Raw genomic sequence first — 21,608 nt, 5'->3', positions numbered from 1 at the left:
GTGAAAGCAAGTTACTTAATAATAAATGTTTGGTATATTCACTTTAACTGCTTTCTTCTTGATTCCTCCTAAGATGTTCAGTAGGGGAAATCAATAAGATATTTTTTGCTAAAATAAAATGTTTATTTCCCCACCACCACCACCACTTACCATTTTATCAAAGGAAGACATGGGAAATGCAACACACACAGCAAAGCTTTGCATTAAAACAATCCTGATATAACCCAGTGGGGTTTTTGCTGGTGAAGTAGTAAGAGGATTGGAACTGAAGTTCTTAGTTGCTACCATGGATATTTAGTACTCTTCTTCCTAGAATTTGCCGACATACAAGCTACTTTTGCTTCCATAGTTTCATCAGCAGGTTGTGTAATCGTCTGTACACTGGTTCTTTGCTACACCCAGAAATGACATGGTTGCTGCTGAACATTATCCCTGGAGATAGTGATGGCACAACTTAAAAAAACATATCAAGGCCACTCACTGATTAACTTAGGAAATAAAATGGCATAATCTTTTCCAGATGGATATTTGTAAAAAACAAGTTTTTCATTGTGTAAAGTTTAAATAAGAACATTTGGAAAGTGCTCTTTTAAACACAAGGTAATGCTTTTGAAAGGACTTGTTTAATTAAAGATTTGGAATCTCATATTTGTAGCCTCAACAAAACATGAAGTTCATATACTATAAACCTTGCATCATAATACGCTTTTCTGAACAAAACATTTTTTCATGTCACAGTTTTTTTGGTGTGGAAAGCACAGAACACACTCCTGTACCAAAGTGATTCTTCTTTTTTTTTAAATGCTTGAATAAAATTTTATTCAGCAAAAGCTTACAAGTTCAGTTTCAATTCTATAAAGAAATGATATAGATGTTATTATTATTATTAAGTTCAATTCACCATCCTAGTCAGAATAACACCCCATTTATCAAACATCTAACCTTTTACCGTGCAACATCAGGTTATTTTACTCAACTGTACATGTTCCTTTAGTTTCTCCAACCACTCCTCTTTATTTGGAGTTAAGTTTCTTTTTCAGTATCTGGCAAAGACTAATCTTGCAAAGGTTATAGAATTTAAAACCAACTATTGAGTATCTTCGGGTAGAAAGTCTACATAATTCAGCAGGAAACATTTTGGGTGAAAGGTAACTCTTTACCCATTCCTTGAGAAATAGCTCTAGAAACCATTGTCCAATATTCTTTGGCTCTAGTACATCTCTACCACATATGTATAAAACTGTACCAAAGTGTCCCTGTCTACAAACATACGGTCACCTTCAAAGAAGTGTTGGTGAGAGAAAACATACCTTTGCTGAAGATATGTGTATTCTTAACAAGCTTAGTGTTCTTAGTGTTCAAGACGTCTAGCTTTAATCGTGTCTTTCACCTTGGACAGAAGCTAAGATAACACATCTGGAATGTCTCAGACTCTGGAGATATACATAGGGTAATTAAATATGTATTTTAAATTGGAATTACATTTACTGTATTCTAATCTTCTGACTTCAGTAAGAACTGAGCCATTACCAGCAAAAACAAGACACCATACCATATAAAATATTGTTGAAGGCTTTCACGGTCAGAGTTCATTGGTTCTTGTAGGTTATCCGGGCTGTGTAACCCAGATAATACCAAGACCACGGTTACACAGCCCGGATAACCTACAAGAACCAACCATACGGTATGTTTGCAAGTTCCAGGCAAGTGCCTAAATCCATGCACAATCTTGCAAAATGTGCTAGATGTATATTGTATTTAGCTTGTTATCTGCAACATTAGATTGATTGATTTTTATCCAGAGCTGTAACACTGAACACACTTCTTTACTAGAGTTACCTGAACTTGTTTTTCTGAATACCAATAATAATTATTTTTTTGCAGTCAAGTCACAGTTGACTTATGGTGCCTCCAAAGGTTTTTCAAAGCAAGAGACATTTGAAGGTGGTTTACCATTGCCTACCTCCATGTCACGACCCTTGTATTCCTTGGAGGTCTCCCATCCAAATACCTGCCAGGGTCAGGGCTGAGAGTGCATGACTGACCCAAGGTTACCTAGCAAGTTTCTATGGCGCGAGTGGGGGTTTGAACCTGGGTTTCCCAGATCCTAGTCCGACACCTTAACCACTACACCACACTGGCTCTCCCAATATCAATACTACCGGCATTTAAAGTAAGTACAAACACCTCTGTAGAATGAAGTAGTACAGGACATGCAGTTAAACAGTAAAGGGAAAGTTTGAGGTACTTCAACCTAGTGTCTGACCTGCCATCATATAAATCCTGAGAGGATTCATGTTTCACTGCAACTTACATAGAATTTATGCACACGTGTATGTGTCATTCTACAGTGATGGGAAAAGCAGGTCCCCCCCCCTCTTTATTTAGCTATGAGTCTTCTTGGGGCACATTTATAAGAAGGGTCTGGCTTGGATCCTGTGAGTTCCATGCATACTAGATAACCAATGTCATGGGGTGTGCTTCCTCTTGTAATAGCTCTTCCATTTATGCAAGGGTGCAAACCATTAATCCAAATGGAAATACTTGCACAAGAGGAAGAGTACTGTGTGGTAGAGGTTATCTAGTATGCATGGAACTCATTCATAGGATCCAAGCCTTTGTCTTTGCTAACTGTTAGATCATGCCTCTCCCCTCCTTTCCTTTCTCTATGTCCTTTTATGTATGGCGATCATCCCCCCCCACACACACACACACACTACTTTGGGGCTTCGTTTTCATTATGCATGTCTTTTCCGAACTTTAGAAGACACTTTGCTATCTCCTCTGGAGGCATCCAGAAAATTCAGGGAAAACATGGGGAGAGAGCGAAGTGACTTCTAAAGGTCGGAAAATATATGCATAATGAAAACAAAGCCCCGAAGTAGTCGGGGTTCGCCATGGAAAACTGCAGCTTACCACTCTGTGCCACGGGGCTCCTAGGAGGCCTCTGGGGGAACTGCTTATTGCAAGGAGTCAGGCCCAGCTGGAGTCCTTGAGCCGGCAGGCTGCAGGCACAGTGAGCCATCTTCTGACTTTGGCTATTACTTCTGCGACTGTCCCTCTCCTCTGACTTCTATTTCCTCTTCATCAGAGGAGGTCTCTCCGCAGGCTGTCTTATGGCAGGAACAATTTGAAATATAAAATTGTCATTTTATATTGTATAACAGTTACCACAGGGCATTTAAAATGAAATTATAATTGGATTTTCATTTGTAAGCTATAATTTCACATACTGGCATACTCTCAAATCAATGGGGGAAAAGGCTTCTAAGCATACAGGGAAGATCCTCCATTAATCACAGTCATATTCATCTAACTTCATGGATCGCATCTACCAAGTAAATGCACAGAATAGAAATATTAAGAAAAACTAAGTGAAGAAAATTCCTTGGAGAACACTTTATGAAGACAGAGCAACAACTATTAATATCATTAAAACTCACAGTTTTAAAGGCAAGTGGGATAGTATATCCAAGGGATTAAGAGCAGTATACAGTGATAATTAAATATGTTTGTTGTAACCTACGACTGTAAATCAAATGCAAGTTTTTGATGTCAGTAGGAGCTTTTTCTAGCTCATCATGAATTGAGCTTCATTATGCCTACCTGGAATTGTATTTCTCTATGGGATGTGTAGGAATGATCATTAATTGTGCAATGCAATATTTTTGCCATTTGGCAACAAGTAGGCTTTCTTTATGCAAGGTTCAGCTCTCTGCATCAACTGCGCTTAGGAAAACTTGCAAGACTGATTTCAGAAGGCATTTGTTAGAGGGTAATCTGTTTAGGCAGACTTGATTTTGGTTTTTAATCTCCGTGTTGGATTTTAATCTGTGCAGTTGTTTTTTAAAAGTGAAAGGGAAGTGAATCTAGAAATAGTTTTTATTTTATAGGGGAAAGGGCATCAATTATTGGTGGCACTGTATCCCTTAGGGTACCTGTTCAGATTAGACTAGGCATGCTTGCACAGAATTTATCCCCAACACACTTATATAAAAGTAAGTGGTATTTAAATAAATAGGACCTACTCACCCAATTAAGAGAACAATGACTCTACAGACATCACATTGTACAGAAAGAGATTTTGTTCAAAAAAATTCAGAAAGACTGGTGCTACGTAAGAACTTTTAAGAACTTCTGTGTACCTTACAGTGTTCTACTGTTTCTATTCATTTTCATTAACATGTTATAGTTGTAGCAATCAAACTTGCCGTGGCTTCTAATTTGCAGTTAAGCACTCCCAGTTCACTTCTTGACTGCTGTGTGGCCAACATGTGTCTACTGGGTATCCATTTGGACCCACAACTACTAGTTTAAAAATGCCCTAGTTACCCAAATGATACAATGCCCTAGTTACCCAAATGATACAATTCCTTCTCTGTCTTATAAATCTGTTTACATTGTAATTTGGTCATTTTTCTTAATAATTACTGTTCAGAAAGTTGATAGAATGCTGTTAGCAGCTGAAAAGGTCAACGCTCTGCAAGAGGCATGATAGGCCATATTATTCTATCTTAATGAGTGCACCCTTGAAGAGGTTTTTTGATCATTGCAAATAGGGAGTTTTGGAGGAGCTGGCTCAGTACATATGCATTCTTATTATTTAATCAGAATAACAAACAAAAGAGAGTCTGGATTGAGAGTCAGTTGAGTTCATTGCCCCCTGGGTCCACTTAGCACAGTGACATATTTATTGGACCCCCAAAAGCTTGGTGTTGGGTCCTTGCTTGTTGAATGTTTTTGTCAGTAATCAAGATGAAGACTTAGAGAGCACATTATTTACAACTGCAGAGAATACAAAACCAGATAGCTGCAAAGCGCTGGAGGGACTGCAGGAACAGATGAATGGACCTATAGAGAGTTCTTGTCAGATCTTAGAAGCTAAGCAGGGTCAGCCCTGGTTAGTATTTGGATGGGCAACCTCCAGGGAACTCCAGGGTTGTGACGCAGAGGCAGGCAATGGCAAACCACCTTCAAATGTCTCTTGCCTTGAAAACCTTACGGAGTCGCCAAAAGTCTGCTGTGACATGATGGCACACACATACATACAAATAGAGAGTTCAGAAATGTGCAAATATTAATTAAATTAGATTTGTCCAGGGGGGTGAAATTTAGCACATTTTAGAAGGAAATGGGGAGATTGGGATGTCGGTGGGGGGGGGGAAGAAACGTGATCTACCTCAGTATTGCACTGAGATTTTCTCTATTAAATCTACACTTTCAGTCATCTCTAGAAAGTCAAAGAATAGTGTTCTGATATGTTTTCATGCAGTTTTTCTTTGTTTTGTAAAATGATGTCTTGAACAATTCAATTTCCTCATTGTCCACCTTAAAGTTGAATAATTCTCCAGTAGTCATTACTTTTGTCTTCTTGATGTTGAGTTAGTCCAAATTTGGCACTTCCTCCTTTAACTTTCCGCAGTAGTCGTTTCAAGTCTTCGATATTTTCTGCCAGTAATGTAGTATCATCAGTATATCTCAAATTGTTAATGTCCCCCCCCCCCAGTTTTCACTCCATCTTCATCTAAATCTAATCCAGTTTTCCTTATGATATGTTCTGCGTACAGATTGAAGAGACAGGGAGATAAAATAAATCTTTGTCTAACACTTTTGCCAATCGGAAACCATTCTGTTTCTCCATATTCTGTCTTAACAGTAGCCTCTTGTCCTTAGTAGAGGTTATGCATCAAAACAATCAGATGTTGTGGCATGCACATTTCTTTTAAAACCAGCCAAAGCTTTTCAGTCAAAAGATTTGCTGTAATCTATGAAACACAAGTTGGGATAGTAGGTGTGGAGAAATCAGCACTGGTAATGAGACAGGAATCCTAAGGCTCTATTCAGTCCTGGACAATGCATTGTCTTGAGCCTCTTTATTAGCTGGAATTCAGCAGTCTCTCTAATTTCCCTTTGAAATTCCTTTGTAAGAGAACTGCTGCTCTTAAGTCAGCAGAAGAAAAAAAAATGTGCACAGCACCAGAGGTTTCAAGACATTTATATAACAGATTGTAGCTGCTATGAGAACATACAAAATAGTTGTAACAAACGTTCAAAGAAATTGTGAGAGAAATTGCAGTACACATATAATGAGCAAAAACAGAAGCGTTGATAATATTAAATAAAACCACAAGAGTGTTGGGGGGGGATGCCAGCTAATGTCCCATTTCTTCGGACTGTAACCTTGGGATTCTACAACAAACAAAAATATAGCAAGTACAGCCTTCACATAATATATACATATAACCAATTTACAATTAGTTTGCATAGGATTTATTGTAGTTATTATCCAAACTGAAGAAATTATCCTTTGTGACATACAAATCTGTAACAAATTAAATAAAGTATACATTAATTAGTAGGCAAACACACATATAAATAAAATGGAAAATCTCTCAAACCCAGTTAAGAAGCTCATAGTACACTATATATTATGTGAAGGCTGTATTTGCTATATTTTTGTTTGTTGTAGAGTCCCAAGGTTACAGTCCGAAGAAGAGATATCGAGACATTAGTCAGCATACCCCCATCATTGTTGTGGTTTTATTTAATATTATCAACGCTTGTTTTTGCTCATTATATGTGTACTGCAATACATGTCTCACAACTTCTTTGAACTTTTCTTACAACTATTTTGTATGTTCTCATAGCAGCTACAATTTGTTATATAAATATCTTGCAACCTCTGGTGCTGTGCACATTTTTTTCTTCTTCTATCAGAAGTTTATCTCCTCTTTTTTTTTTTTTTTTTTGCTCTTAAGTCAGCAACTGAATGTTGTGGAAGGTTAAAACATTCCCCGCTGTTTTTTGAATGTTCTGGTTTCTGGTGTCAATCTTATGTCCGTTTAATCTTTGTCACAGGGACCAGCCTGTTTGTCCAATGTAGACAGCGGAAGGGCATTGCTGGCATGTGATAGCATAAATGATGTTAAAAGATGAGCAGGAGTATGAACCTGAGATAGTATGGCTGATGTTGCTGGGCTCAGTGATGTAGGATCTACATGAGATAAAGTTGGCACTTTGGTTTGTTGCAGGCCTTGGAACCAGAGTCCATAATGTTAAGTAGTTTATCATTGCGAGTGAGAAGTTGTTTTAGGTTAGCAGGCTGTCTGTAAGCAAGAAAGGGTCGGGCCCTCCAGTGCCTTAGCGAGGGAAGTGTCACAATCCAGCATTGGTTGTAGGTGGTTAATAATACGTTGCATTGGCTTGAGTTGTGAGCTGTATGTGACCACCAAATATGTTCCATTGTCATTTTCTTTGGGCTTGTCTTGTAGCAGACTGTGCCTGGGTATCATTCTGGCCTTTCCAGTCATCTTTCTTACCATATCAGCAGGATTGTAGTTGCAAAAATGCTTGCTGTAGGTCCTTCAAGTGAGTATGTCTGAATGGTTGGGGCAAATGCAACTAGCTTAGCTATAGACAGTGGACTGTTTGATATGGTTGGGGTGGCAGTTGGAGGCATGTAGAGGTCAGGTGGTAACGAGAATTCTTTGCAAACTCTGTAATGTCACAATTGTTTTACCAAGAAGTGTAGCTTATTACACTTTTGAATTCTGTGTGAGATGTTTAGAAGAATCTTGATACAATAAATAAGACATATTAATGAACCAAGCTAGGGGCCACTGCCAGGCAACCTAGGGAGAAAGTCCTGAGAGTATTTGTAGCGTTTTTTACATGGTTAGTCAGTATTGATAAACACAAACTTAGAAGGATTGTAGGAAGTTTAGAAATATTTTAACCACTGAGTTGGCCAATAACAAAGAAAGTTGTCATGAGAGATATAGAGAGAAACATTTGAGTCCAGTAGCATCTTAAAGACCAACAAGATTTCCGGGGTATAAGCTTTCCAGAGTCAAAGCTCCCTTTGTCGGACAGGTATATATTTATCCTACACACACTTGTGAAAACTTTCTCTGTGCTGTTTCATGGTAAGTTTTTTTTTGGGGGGGGAGAGCATACCTTATATTCCTTGTTTTAGTGGAACTCTTTGCAAATTAACTTGAAAGAAATCCTTCTCCAATGTCCAAAGTCCAACTCAGGATGTCAAAAAGATCTCCTTCAGTGAGAGACAACAAGCAAAAACTTTCAATTGGATGTGACTTTGTGTACAAAGCTTCTTCTGGCGTTGTTGCCATTCTTAATGGGAAATCATTTATATAGTGTAAATTGCATATGTGTGATTGACAGTGTTCCAGATCTTTTCTAGCCAGGTTAACTCAGTTTTCCCTTTTGCCCTAGTTTAGACTTGGATCGTTGGATCTACAAAAAGTCTCAAGCCCAGCTGAAATCATTAGAGAGATGATTAGCTATTGCCTAGACAGCGTAATGGAATTGCAGACCAAAAACAAACACTTACGAAAAGAGAATGAAAGACTTTTAAGTGATGTGGATGAGCTGCAGGGGCAGTAAGTTGAAAAATTACATTCATATGATATTCTCGGTTAGGTCTTTCCTTCCTGTATTGATTCTTGCATTCTGCTTACCTAGCAAACTCAATACTAACAGATTTTGTTATTATAAATTTAATTCTAGTTATGCAAATATTGAGATAGGCACATGAATCTGAACATAAATCTCTTTATGTATATAACCTGTGGCTGAATACAGAAATACCTCTGATTGTTTGCGGTGGACAAACCTGGCTCATTGCTGTAATCATTCATCCCCCCTCCCTCCTCCCCTCATGCACATAGCACGATTACAAGCTGGTTTTGAAAGCATTCAACCAAATGGTAGCCAAATGCTGGTACTAGTCAAAGTGGAATTTGTTTCTTCCCCTCCGACTTGGATTTCAAACCAGGATTAAAATGTGATTTTGTGAGATCACACTCCAATTTGACCAGGCATTTTCATTGAGACATGGCAAATTGGCATTTGATCCAAGTCTTCTGAAACTAGGAAACTTTCCATCAATGCTTTTGTGCATGAGGGGATGAGGGGGAAGAGTCTGAGAACAAGACAACAAACTAGTTTTGAGCCTGTCATGAACAACCAGAGGTTTTTCATGGTGTCTAAATATAGCCTATATTTCTTTGGTACATGTGTGAGGGGCAGATACCTAGGAATTTGAGGCCGGGGCCTCTAGCACCTCATTTCTGCTGGCCCCACAATATAGAAGTGGGGAGGGGATTCCAGCACCCTTGGTCTCCTTTGCCTTGGTTTAGGCTCATCTAAAGAAAGCTAAGCCTACCCATCTCCTCCCTGGCCTTTTCTGGAAGGGGTAGCATGTGTGTTGGCCCATTAGGGGCCTTCCCTCTCTTTATGAGGAAGAATGATCCTTGCAAGAGTCTCCAACTGGGCAAAACAGCCTCTCACTCCCACCCCTTTTCCTCTCTGGCTATGACCAGAAACGTCTGGAGCCCAGTTGGTAGAGGTGTGGACTGCGGTTCTTCAAAGTGCTGTGTTTTGGCCCACAGCCCCACCATGGCCATGCCTGCCCGCCTGCTTGTGTGGCATCTTCCTCAACTCCACTAGGCAAGGAGAGCAACGCCAGACTTCTTGTTGGGCTCTAGATCCTCTTTCCCTATATTTTGCAGCACCAGCGAATGCAGGATTGGTAAACACACCCCTGGACAACATATATTGAATACTGATAGACATAGTCGTGAATTTTTTACATACAAGCTTCAAATATGTGAATACCTCTAGTTCTGTGGAGTGAATGTAATCTGTGTCCTGGCATCTCACCACTGTCCTGTTCTTGGTTTTTACAGGGTTTTTAAAAACCACTGTATGTGTAGATTAGAACTAAATTCCCACTCCATATGTGGTTTGGTATTTGCCAACATTTATTTTAAAAGGGCTGTCAATTAGTAATGACAGATCACTTGAACTATAAATTGCACATAAAAATGCAGCTTGGGTGTTGTGGCAGTTGAATAAATTACCTGAAAATGATTGCCAGATACTGGCATAGCAGAGAATCTACAGACAGCGCCACCACTTCTAGGGGAAAAAAAGAGGGCAGCAATATAGGACATAATGTAACAAAGGATGAAGGAAAGAAAATGTGTTTTTTAAAATGTCACTTTTCACAGCCACCCATGTACAAAATCCAACATCTTTTTGTCATTTCTAAGAATGCGATCTCTTTTTCAAAAAGAAAAAATTGGCTTCTGGAATCACTGTATGCCATTGCTGCACATTAAACGAGTGTTGCTGACATTACTGAATTCTGCTAAACATCAAAACAGGAAAAACCATCAAAACTATATGATGATGATTGTGGTTTATCATCTAAATGACTGTAACTCAAATATTAAAAATATATTTTCATAGTGATAATGTGCTATGCTATAACTTGTATACGAGAAGAGCTGAATTTTTTTAACCATTGTGACAGAGTAGAAAAGTTCCCAGAATCAGCAAATATTTTGAAACATTTGTTTTAATTTTCCCAATGAACAGTATAAAAGTATTTCTTTTAATGTTAATTTTACCATTTCTATGCAGCCCCCTCACCACTAAATAGTTAAATTTGATTTATACATGAAAATACTTTTGGTAGTTGATTAGTACATATGATCTTTCTGTTAAAGACTTATTGAACTGATCTGTATGGTAATGATGCTCAATCATTTGCATTTAAATTAGATGAATTATTTATCAGCTATTGAACATATTCATAAAACATCCAAGCAGACTATCTTAATAGTTCGTAAGATTATTTTAATGAGCATTTATTATGTAAAGCTGTAAACTCTATATTTTGCTGGTACTGTTTATTGTGCTAGGATTCAAATGATTTCTCTACATTTTAAAGTGTAATGTTGGGATTTTATAGTCTTTGAAGAGACTAAATTTTCAAGTTCATATTTATAGATTTAAATTTATTTAAAATGTTTCTAAATCACCTTTTCACACTAACATGGTCTGAAGGTGGTTTACACTATGCATGTAACATAAGCAATCAGATCAATAAAAACAAAGCACACTATAACCACACAGTAAGTAACGTCAGTTTAAAAACCAGGTATATCCTCCATAAATGCTAGTCCAAAACCTCCAGGTACAAAAATGTAACCTAAAGCTCTTCTAAATAAAACTGCATGAATACGTCCTGTGGAAAGCTGGTAAGCATAAAGCAGCTCTCGCTTCCACTGGCAGTAGTTCAGCGCATCGGAGAAACCACCCCAAAAGCCCTAGAACAGGCCTCCACTGTCTGGATCCCTCTCTGTTGAGGGGCAGTGAGGAGAAGATGACACAATAAGGTTAACTGGCATGCACGTTCACACCTTTGCCACCAATAGGTTTCCATGCATTGTATTAATTCAACAGGCTGCTGTGCAAGGAAAGCAAGCCTTCATTGATTGATGGGGAACAGGGTGTGCTACCTGATCTGAATCCCTATGCAGCGCCAGTAGAATACAATGCAGCCTTCCTAGTGTTCTTTGGATTAAAATGTCACTCACTGTGCCATAACTGTGTACCAAGCTGAGCCTAGAGAAGATCCAGTATTCATTCTGTGGTTCAGGGTTGCTTTGCGTTCTGAAGAGCAGAACTTTATGACTTGTGAAAACTCAACATTCTGATTGGAAGGCCCTGATGTACTTCTGCTAAGGGCCTTCCGATGAGAATGTTGAGTTTTCACAAGTCATAAAGTTGGCCAACACTGCTAGCCTAGAGGTAAGGGTGTCCAGAGCTCCTTTAATGACATGAATAATAATTAAAGCAGGTTTGCAGTGACTTTGGTGACATATTGTAGAGGAAACTTGGCTCCCAGTCCTGTGCTCAGTGGTTGGCCTTTGAAAGTGATCCCTTTGTGTCTGGAATCACCAACATCTGATAGCTACTAAACACAGCAAGGGCTCATTCTCTTGGTCAGTTAAGCACATTCACATTAGCAAATAGTAGCAGTGATTTATTGACTTTGACTGCATGGTCTAAGCATGTGCTGAGCTGCGTTTTCACACACCACTGCAGTGTATATAGTTGTGATTGGTATTCGAAAAGCACATCTTGGCTTCACTCAGTATGTGGCAGGTTACCATAGCTCACTGAAGGGACTGGCTCTACTTGTAGGAAATTGCTTAAAGGCGACAAGAAACCATAGCTTACATATGTTATGTAGTTATATAGGTTTACATAGCAGTCTAAATGAGCCCTGAGTGATTCTATTAATGTGTAGCTTTTGGAAGTAAAATGTTGGGAAATCTCAACATTGGAATAATTATCAGATCCACTGTTCTGTATTGTTTAATTCCCTCCCCGTCTTTTCAGCCATTAAATTGCTGGCCTTTACAGTTTCTTGCAACCTAATGGATGAACTTTTTAGCAGCTTGGTACTAAATTCTGCCCTTGCATTCAAAATCAAATTCTTTTGCTCTTCCACAACAAACTTGGCTTGGAGCATGCTTTGCTTGTACAACAGCAGGGAAGATGCAGTGTTCCAGCCTGTTGATCGTATTGACTGTGTAATCCGCCTTGAGTCTCAGTGAGAAAGGCAGACTAGAAATAAAGTAAATATAAATAAATAATTAAATTTCTCCTTGGCCTGCAGCCCTTCCCCATTGTCATGAAAGTTTGCATTCATCTCTAAATGGACAACACACCCAAATCTTTTTCATTTTTTAAAAAACCACTCAGGAATTTTAAAGTTCTAGTATATAACATGTAACATTAATATTCCACTGCCTACCTGTGACCATCTAGTCTGTTATTTTTTTCTTGTATTGTAGTAGTTGCCTTTCACCCCTACTGTGTTTTGCATTTGATTGTGAGAATCATTGTGAACATATAGGCATGAAAAGGTTGTATGTTTACAAACAGATAAAACCAAACAAAGAAACAAAACAAAGCAAATTACAGTAGTGTATAAAAAGCAAATGGAAAGACTATATATTGCTGTGCCCACAAATTGATTGCACAAGATCTTGAAGAAAAGCAGGAATAAATACAATAAGTTTGGGTTAGTGCAAGCAGCACCATGGTATTTCTCCTGTTTTTAGTTGTACAAGGACTCTAGCAAACTGCGCTGGATCCAACCAGCTGCCTTGCACTTTATCATCCCAAAACATAGTACATTATATCCAGTGTTCATGAAACTTATCTGAGCTATGAAGATCATCCCTTTGATATCTCTGGTAATGTGCCAATTTTGTAAAAGTCTAATCTTTTAAACCAGTGGCTTCTAGACAGGAGTTTGCTCTTTTCCTTCTATATCCGAGGGGGCTGCATACTCTTTTAGATAACTTAATATGTTAACCTTTGGTTCTAGAGGAAGGTTGCCTCACAACATCTCATTTATAAATTGAATGGCATAATGCCAAAAAGGTTGGATATGGGGAAGTGTCTAGAAGATCTGCAAATCAACATTTAATGTATTACATCTCTAACAGTTATCATGAATGTTTCTTTATATATTAGCTCATCTATGAGGAATTAAATGTCACTGAAATAAAATTTGGAAAAAAAAGTGTTTTAAATTTCCTTTTAAATTTACAGAAATTAGTTTAGGAGTAACATTTTATTCTATATGTATTGCCATTCATTTATATTCAGATTCCTTTCCCATTTCTCAGTATATTTTGTATAACTATGAATATATTATAGCAAAGCTCCCATCAGAAGAAAGATTACCCCTAATTATTAATTCAAAAGTTGTCTTCCTACATGGACCATTATATTTCCTTAACAGAATATCAATGATATTCCTAATCTGAAAAGTTTAAATAATGGGATTTTATTTTCCCTTGATTTTAATACTAATTTGTTCCAAGCTCAAAATGTGTTGATCTGCCACCAAACTTCTAATGTGTTCAAACTTATTTCTCCGAATTACAAAGCCATCAGGATAAGACAAATCCCACATTTATTCATTAAGTACCACTGAAAATGGTGACAAGCCTGAATTTAATGAAGACTTAACCTTATACCATAGTGACAATGCAGACTTTTAATATTGGATTGATAATTTCCAGACCACTTTGTTGAAACCAGATCAAATCTGTTCATTCAAGACCAACAGTTATATGGGATTCCAAAATAGGTACTTCCTTATATGAAAATACCAGTCTCTCAAATCTGTTAATTTGCCCACTTTATCTGTTGAACAACTAATTATTTCACTGACACTTTAGGGTGTATATCTAACCAACTAAATTTCCTAATCTTTCCCATAAAGAGAGAATACTCCCATCCACTTGTAAGGGTATATTGATAAACAGAAACAATATTTTAGGCAACATATTCTTTTTAATACTTGAGATTCTTCCCCACAAAGAAAGGGTATGTTAATAAATTCGCCTATCCAACCTGCTATGATTGTAGAGTTGGGATCCAGAGAGATCCATACTTGAGATGTCTAATTGGTTGACTTTTCCATGGGATGGAAGAAGCTCTAGTCAGAGATTTTCTAAGTTTTGGATATTGGTAAACCAATTCATTCAAACATAGTTAAATTAACCTTTCATACCTACTTATCGGATTTCTGCCATGCCATGTGTGTTTTAAGTTGCCAAGACCATAAATGTATTTTACAGAAATTACTTATTAATTTTAAGTGTAAATTATGTGTTTATTGTTAAGGTTACTAAAATGTGTAGAAGCTAAAGAAGAGCTAGAGACTGAGCTTTATAAGCGTTTTATCTTGGTCCTCAATGAAAAGAAAGCAAAGATAAGAAGCTTACAAAAGTGTTTGAAAGAAGCTGAAGAAACTATAGAGGAAGCCACACAAAAAAGGTACTATTACTTTCTTTTCAGAACGAAGCATTGGGGAGGGACTGTGGCTCAGTGGTAGAGCATCTGCTTCGCATGCAGAAGATCCCAGGTTCAATCTCCAGTTAAAGGGACTAGGCGATGTGAAAGACCTCTGACTGAGACCCTGGAGAGCCACTGCTGGTCTGAGCAGATAATACTGACTTTGGTGGACCAAGGGTCGGGTTCAGTATAAGGCAGCTTCATGTGCCTGAAATGTCACAGAAATGTGTTGTGAGAAGCTTGCCCGGTTGGCTCTCTGAAATGTCTGTCTGCAAATGGTTTACACTTAATGCGGGGAGGGGAGAGTATAATCCTCACACATTACAGTAGAAGTAGTTACACTGCAAATTTGAGGGCCTACTTTCACTGCAGTTCGAAGTGGCCCTTGGAAAGGATATCACTTAAAGGACATTGGTAAAATATGTGTGAAACATTTATCATTAAGTGCTAATGTTTGCAGGAACTCACTCTTGAGTTCTTGTTTACGTGTATTATGTATTCTTTTGGAATGGAAAGATTGTTGTCTTATATAATGATAGAGAATTATTTTTTAAAGAATGAGTGAAAAATGTCTTTGTATTCTAGGGTTGTTGGGCCTACATCTGAAGGAAAAGTTGAACGAGAAGATTATGAAGGAAGCACAGATGAGGAAAGTGAAAATTGTACACAGCCTTCTATATTAGTGCCTGGTAGGTTATACCACTTTGAGTTGTTGTTTTTTTTAAAAAAAATCACAGATACACCTATTACTTATCATGTGCATACAGCAGTATTAATGCTCAAGCAAGACATTACCTGAATCTCTGGGTGATTCTGCAGAACCGTTTATTCAGGACTGCCATGATTCATTCACAGTAGGGTTGCCAGATCTCTCTTCGCCACCAGCGGGAGGTTTTTGGGGCGGAGCCTGAGGAGGGTGGGGTTTGGGGAGGGGAGGGACTTCAATGCCATAGAGTCCAATGGCCAAAGCTGCCATTTTCTCCAGGTGAACTGATCTCTATCGACTGGAGGTCAGTTGTAATAGCAGGAGGCTGGCAACCCTAATTCACAGTGCTGTTACTGTGGGTCCAGATAAAATCACAGTTCACTTGTTTCATATTAGTTTGTTCTGTGCTCTTTTTCTGTTTTCTCTACAGCTGATGATTTTTCCCTCTTAAAATGAAATTTCAGGTCAGTAGTCCATGTGGGAACTGATAAATCACCACTGAAGTGGCCTACGGCTGCTGTCCGTTTTAGTCCTCTTCCCATTACCCCCACCCTTTTTAAAGTTTACCATTTTCCCACTTACTTCCAGATTCATGGTCAAGGTGCCCTAGCGAGCCATAATGAATACTTCACCTTTGTGGGGTAGTGATGGTGCTGACGTTAGTTACACTTTTCTTTTTTTTTTGCAGTACATTAATTGTTTTATGCTCTTAATTGCACATGTATGAAATTAGGATTATGGAAAATAAAACCCAGCCAAGAAGAATGTAGTATTCTCCCTCTCCAAGTAGATGAACTGCTAGGCATAGCAGAGCCCAAGGAGTGAACAGGAATTGGAAGCTGCTGGAAAACAATGGAGTCAATCACTCTGTCCATTTAAAGTAGCTTCAAGTTCTTGGTTGTGCTTAATTAATGACTGCCTTTCATGCCTTCTCTGCAAACCTGAAGAGATGGAAGGATACTACACTGTATGTCTCTTGGCTAGCAAGTATTTTATTTTTTCCATAATCTAGATTTTGTAATTGCACTATTATGAGCATAAAATAAATTATGACCAATTTCATTTGCTGCAAAGCTTCAAAATATGATTAAAGTGTTTCCCGCCCCAGTAAAAGATCCATTCAGGAATGTTGGGACTCACCAAGTAAACAGGAAGTAATTAATCAACTGATGCCAAGCAAGAGTCTATGAAGTAATTTTAAAAGGACGGTTGTGGGGACAAACAGGGCTTTGCTGAAAGAAGCTTACTTTGAAGAAAATGGAATGACAGGATCTTTCCCTCAGGGTCAGGCATTATCAGTTTGTTATGCGGATACATAGTGTTCTGTGTTAACTGCTGTGTGGAACCTGTGTTTCAGTTCTCCTGGCAACACCAAAACGTCATTGTGTGTATTGGAGAGAGCTGCTTTCAGGAATCCAGAAACGCTTACCTTTGTTGTACTTTACGATAGGTAGCAATGTTAGTCTGCCTGTAGCAGTCAAAAAAGGCAAGCGTCCAGTAGCACTTAAATACTTACAGCCCATTCCTCAGGTGGATGGCTGAGAGAGCTTAGGAGGCAGTGTGACCCTGGCACCAGCATAAGTGCCTCTTATTCCATTATAAGAGGCACATGCTGGTGGCGAGGGCAGTTCCGTCAGTGCCTGGCCGCTGCGGAGCTGCACGCCACTCCCATGGTGGCACAGTCTCTCCGGGTCGTAAATCCCGGAAGAGACATGCGGCACCAGCGTTGAGGGAGGGGTGTTCCTTGGGGCGGAGCTGACATTAGTCAGCTTCCAAAGCCCCTCCAGGCCAGGAATGCCCCCTCCAGCAACAGCGTTGCTGCGTCAGGTTTTTCCTGGCACAGCCTCACTGTTTTCAATGGGGAAAAGTGCCCCATTTTTGTTTTTACATTTTAAAAAAGGCTTTTTAAAGCCTTTTTGGGGCCAGCAACCCTCTTTGGAGGTGTCATGGCGGTGCCTGGCCATTGAAAGGCTCAGGAATGGGCTGTAACAAAATTTCTGGCAGGGTGTGAGCTTTTGTGAGCCACAGCTCATGTCTTAAGAAGTGAGCTGTGGCTTCGCAGAAGCTCATACTCTGCCAGAAATTTTGTTAGTTTTTAAGGTGCTACTGGACTTTTGTTGGACTTTGTAAGTAATACAGAGAACTCAAAATGTAAGAATCATGAATTGCATCTGAAACAAAAATACTGGTAAAAATAGGTTTTTATATAATATTTGCAGAGGAGGATTGGTCTGTTGTAGCAAAATGTTGTACAGTGTCACCTTAAAGGCTAACAACATTTATTTCAATATGAGCATTCACGAGTCAGGTATCTGAAGTGACCTCTCGCTCACCAAAGCTCACATAAAAGAAATACACATGGTTAGTCTTTAAGGTAGCACTGGACTTCTATTTTATTTCCATATAGTTTGACTAAATTGCCAAACTTTAGATCCGAACTGCGGAATTTTGAGACGAATAGTGGAGGCTGGCATTTCGCAACTCAACTATTCCTACAATTTACACAGAGATAAGGCAGTGGTATATACTTGTGATCCCATTATAGAGAATGAATACATTACTTTCACTTCAAACAGTGAATCTAACTGACTCAATTAGAACTTGTATTCATGTATTCCGCTTGGGACTTTGTCAGTATGAGGACTGTTCCATATTTGCTCTTTCTTTTACAGCTATCCTGTCACATACATGTTACAGTTCTTCTCTTGATAACTTCTAATGATTTAAAACATTTTTTATTAAAGTCTTTCATGAAACTTATCCTTTTTGGGAAAACATAGCCACACCAGTGCGCGAAGTACAGAAGAAGATGAAATTCAGTTTTGTTAAAAAAAAAAAAAAGTAGGCAGCTTTTAATTAGTACAATTCCTAAGTGATGAAAATGATCAGAGAAAAATGTAATACTGTGCCAGAGTGCTGTAATAATGGCTATTAAAAAGTCAGCATCTATCTTTATACAGAATTCCAGTGAGTTTCAGTCTGAAAGGATGGAAGCGGTCTTTCATCTTCATGATGAAAAGCTCACCACAGGACACCTTCCCCTGCATCTGCATAGCATGACAGACATACACATTCAGAAGGGTGTTAAAGATTTGTAAAACTTAGCAGAAAAGATTTATAAGAACAGGCAGGCTGGTAGCTATATGAGTAATATTTTTATCCATTTTATTATTTTTACAAGTATGATTATGTTCCAGAGTAGCAGGATATTCCAGGGCATCTCTGTTCTTAAAGTAAGTGGTAAATTAATTTCAGGTTTTCATATTGCTCTATCTTAGCTGTGGCAGATTTTCCTTCCTGATGGCAAATGTGGCATAGCCTGTTCATTATCTGTATGTCCACGTGATGGGTAGAAATGGGAGAGAGCAAAGCTGCTAATTTCAAAATCTTTCTGCAAATGGATATTGCTGCATATCAGATATTTGAAAGACAGCTCACTCTTGTGAAACGTTACCACATCGAAATATTTTTTTCTAAATTGAACCTGTCAACATAGGCTTCTTTTAGTGACAGCCTCTGGGATTTACTGTATAAATTGGGTTTTCTGGCCTAGTAAAATGATGAATGTGAATAGGAGCCCCGTGGCGCAGAGTGTTAAGCTGCAGTACTGCAGTCAAAAGCTCTGCTCACGACCTGAGTTCGATCCCGACGGAAGTCGGTTTCAGGTAGCCGGCTCAAGGTCGACTCAGCCTTCCATCCTTCCGAGGTCGGTCAAATGAGTACCCAGCTTGCTGGGGGTAAAGGGAAGATGACTGGGGAAGGCACTGGCAAACCACCCCGCAAACAAAGTCTGCCTAGAAAACGTCGGGATGTGACGTCTCCCCATGGGTCAGGAATGACCCGGTGCTTGCACAGGGGACCTTTACTTACTTTTTAAAATGATGAACACAATGTGATCTATATTCAGCATCATAAATGATGGGAAATGTAGAGATAGAAACATTCAGTTTAGGAATGGCGCTTTAGTTCACAGTTGAAACAGTTCTGTCAATTAGAATATCACTTAGGGGATTTTTCACATTAGGGTTCAATTATTTTTTACTTCAATGGCATTAAGTAATGTACAAAAATACATCTTTTTAATGTTGCATTTCCATATAGTTTGAAACTCTTAACTCCCAGATCATCAACACATTCTCTAGAACCAATTCAGATGAAATTAGTGGAAATTATTTCCATATAATGATAATGATCCAGCATTTTGTCATCTTGTGAAAATAGAAATTCAGTTTGGGGGTGGGCCTCTGGATTATGGCCAATAAGTTGGTTTCAAACTCCTGTGGATGGAAGAGGATATTACCTTCCCTGAACTCCTTAAAAAATCTATTTGGATATTTATAACCCACTTTTAGATATTTATACCCCCACTTTTCTTCCCGGTGACTTAGAGTGGCTTACAACATCAGTCTCATGTTCTCCGTTCTGTCGTCGCAACAAACCCCTTAGGTAGAAAATAGACTGTTTGGCCCCTGGTCACACAGTGAGACTAGGGATTTGAACCTGGGTCTCTGAGATCCTTGTCTGACACGCTAACCACTGCATCACACTGACTGTCTTGGAATAAGTACCTTCTGGTCCCAGTTCAGAAGCACTGGAATCTAGTTCACTTGGATAACATTAATTAGATAAGTTCTGTGCCTCAGAGTATAGGAAACAAACTAGTCAAGCTGGGGTTGATTTTACATCTATCTCATGTAGTTGTGATAATCTTCTGAAGTACCAATGGATAGCCCAGGCTAGCCCAATCTTGTTAGATCTCGGAAGCTAAGCAGATTCAGCCCTGGTTAGTACTTGGATGGGAGACCACCAAGGAAGTCCAGGGTTGCTACACAGAGGCAGGCAATGGTAACCTGTTAGCCGTATTGCTCGGTTACGAATATTTATATGGGGGAATTAGCAAATCAATAACTGGCAATGGGCATAACTGCAGGATCTAAGCCTGTGACTACCAGAGTCCATTCCGTGGTTCAAAGAATAAGGCAGAAGCAATGGAGTTAAAATTAAAAGGTGTTTACTTGATTATATGTTCACACACAAACAAAACAGATTTTTACAAAACACACACAGAGAGCCTAGAGAATAAAAAGGTGGTAGAATAGAGACATTCACCAATGTGGCAGTTTCCCTTGAAGAGGGGAAATAATTCACCTGGTCCAGAAGAGGGGGCGTCCGAGGTTCCATACGGCTAAAGGAGGGGGAAGGGGTAGGGATTCCTATGGCTCAACCAGCGAGGCTGGAGAGCTATGTGGTCTGACATTGCCACCCAGACCGACAGAGTAACAGCAAGTGTGGGAGGGAGAGAGAGAGAGCCCCCTTATGGCTGAGAGCGACCCCAGTTATACTCTTTTTGGGGTGGTTCCCATGGTGAGCAAAAGGTGAATAAAACCTTAATGGTCGGCTGCTAAGGTGTGACAGGGGGCAATTGAGACAAGCTAGCTAAACCCTATGGCTTGCGCAATTCTGGGAGGGTCAGAAGACGATCGCTGATGGGTTTAAACAAAGGTGTGAACAGCTGTGCCTGGGCGAGTCACTTTCTCGCAATACCGGATGAACGATTCTTAGTTGCTGATATCATGGAGGCTTCCGATGGGCCATTAATCATGCACATGGAGGAGGGGGGGAAAGGACTGTGTGTGTGCCTGGTCGCCTCTTGCGAAATGACAGCTTGCTGGGGACTGTGTCAGAGAAAATGGATTCCCTCTGGTTCTCCCTGAGAGGCTTCCCTGCCCATGGTTCCTCCTTGTCAGTTTTACTGGATCGCGCGAGAGCTCTCTCCAATGCATCTGGGGCTGGGTACACATGTCTGCTGGGTTGCCAGGCATTGCAATCCAGAAGGTGGCAAGCACTGGTTTACAAACCCACCTCGGAACATCTCTTGCCTTGGAAACCCTATGGGGTCACCACAAGTCGGCTGCAATGTGATGTCACCACACACAGCAGTGGAATCAATGCAACGAAGCAATTATGCAGCAGTGCTTTATTTTCAGGAAAGAGTGGTATTCTTTCAGTAGGTATCTGCAGAAAGAAAGAGTTTGTTCTTTAACAATTCTAATAATAACTGGAAAGACAGCTATGACCGTCATGGTTTGTCCTGCTTTAGACAGTTTTCTATTTGCATTGTTTCCTAACATGAGCAGAGAAGGAGAGAGAAAAAGCAAACCCCAACCCCCCGGCTGGTTCTCAGTGCTTTTGCTTTTAAAGGGCTGTT

At 39.3% G+C, this 21,608-nt stretch overlaps 1 protein-coding gene across 1 annotated transcript in view; it reads left to right on the top strand.

Annotated features, from left to right (window-relative positions):
* XRCC4 (X-ray repair cross complementing 4) overlaps nucleotides 1-21,608 on the top strand; it is a 133,997-nt gene that overhangs the window by 37,035 nt on the left and 75,354 nt on the right. The window contains exons 3-5 of the mRNA XM_056848168.1: nucleotides 8,236-8,402; nucleotides 14,524-14,676; nucleotides 15,280-15,383. Coding sequence (XP_056704146.1) covers nucleotides 8,236-8,402; nucleotides 14,524-14,676; nucleotides 15,280-15,383 — 424 coding nt within the window. The remainder of the gene's footprint in view (nucleotides 1-8,235; nucleotides 8,403-14,523; nucleotides 14,677-15,279; nucleotides 15,384-21,608) is intronic.

This window comes from Euleptes europaea, chromosome 4, assembly GCF_029931775.1.
Source record: "Euleptes europaea isolate rEulEur1 chromosome 4, rEulEur1.hap1, whole genome shotgun sequence".
NCBI lineage: Eukaryota > Metazoa > Chordata > Lepidosauria > Squamata > Sphaerodactylidae > Euleptes > Euleptes europaea.
This window is presented reverse-complemented; position numbering and strand designations above follow the sequence as displayed.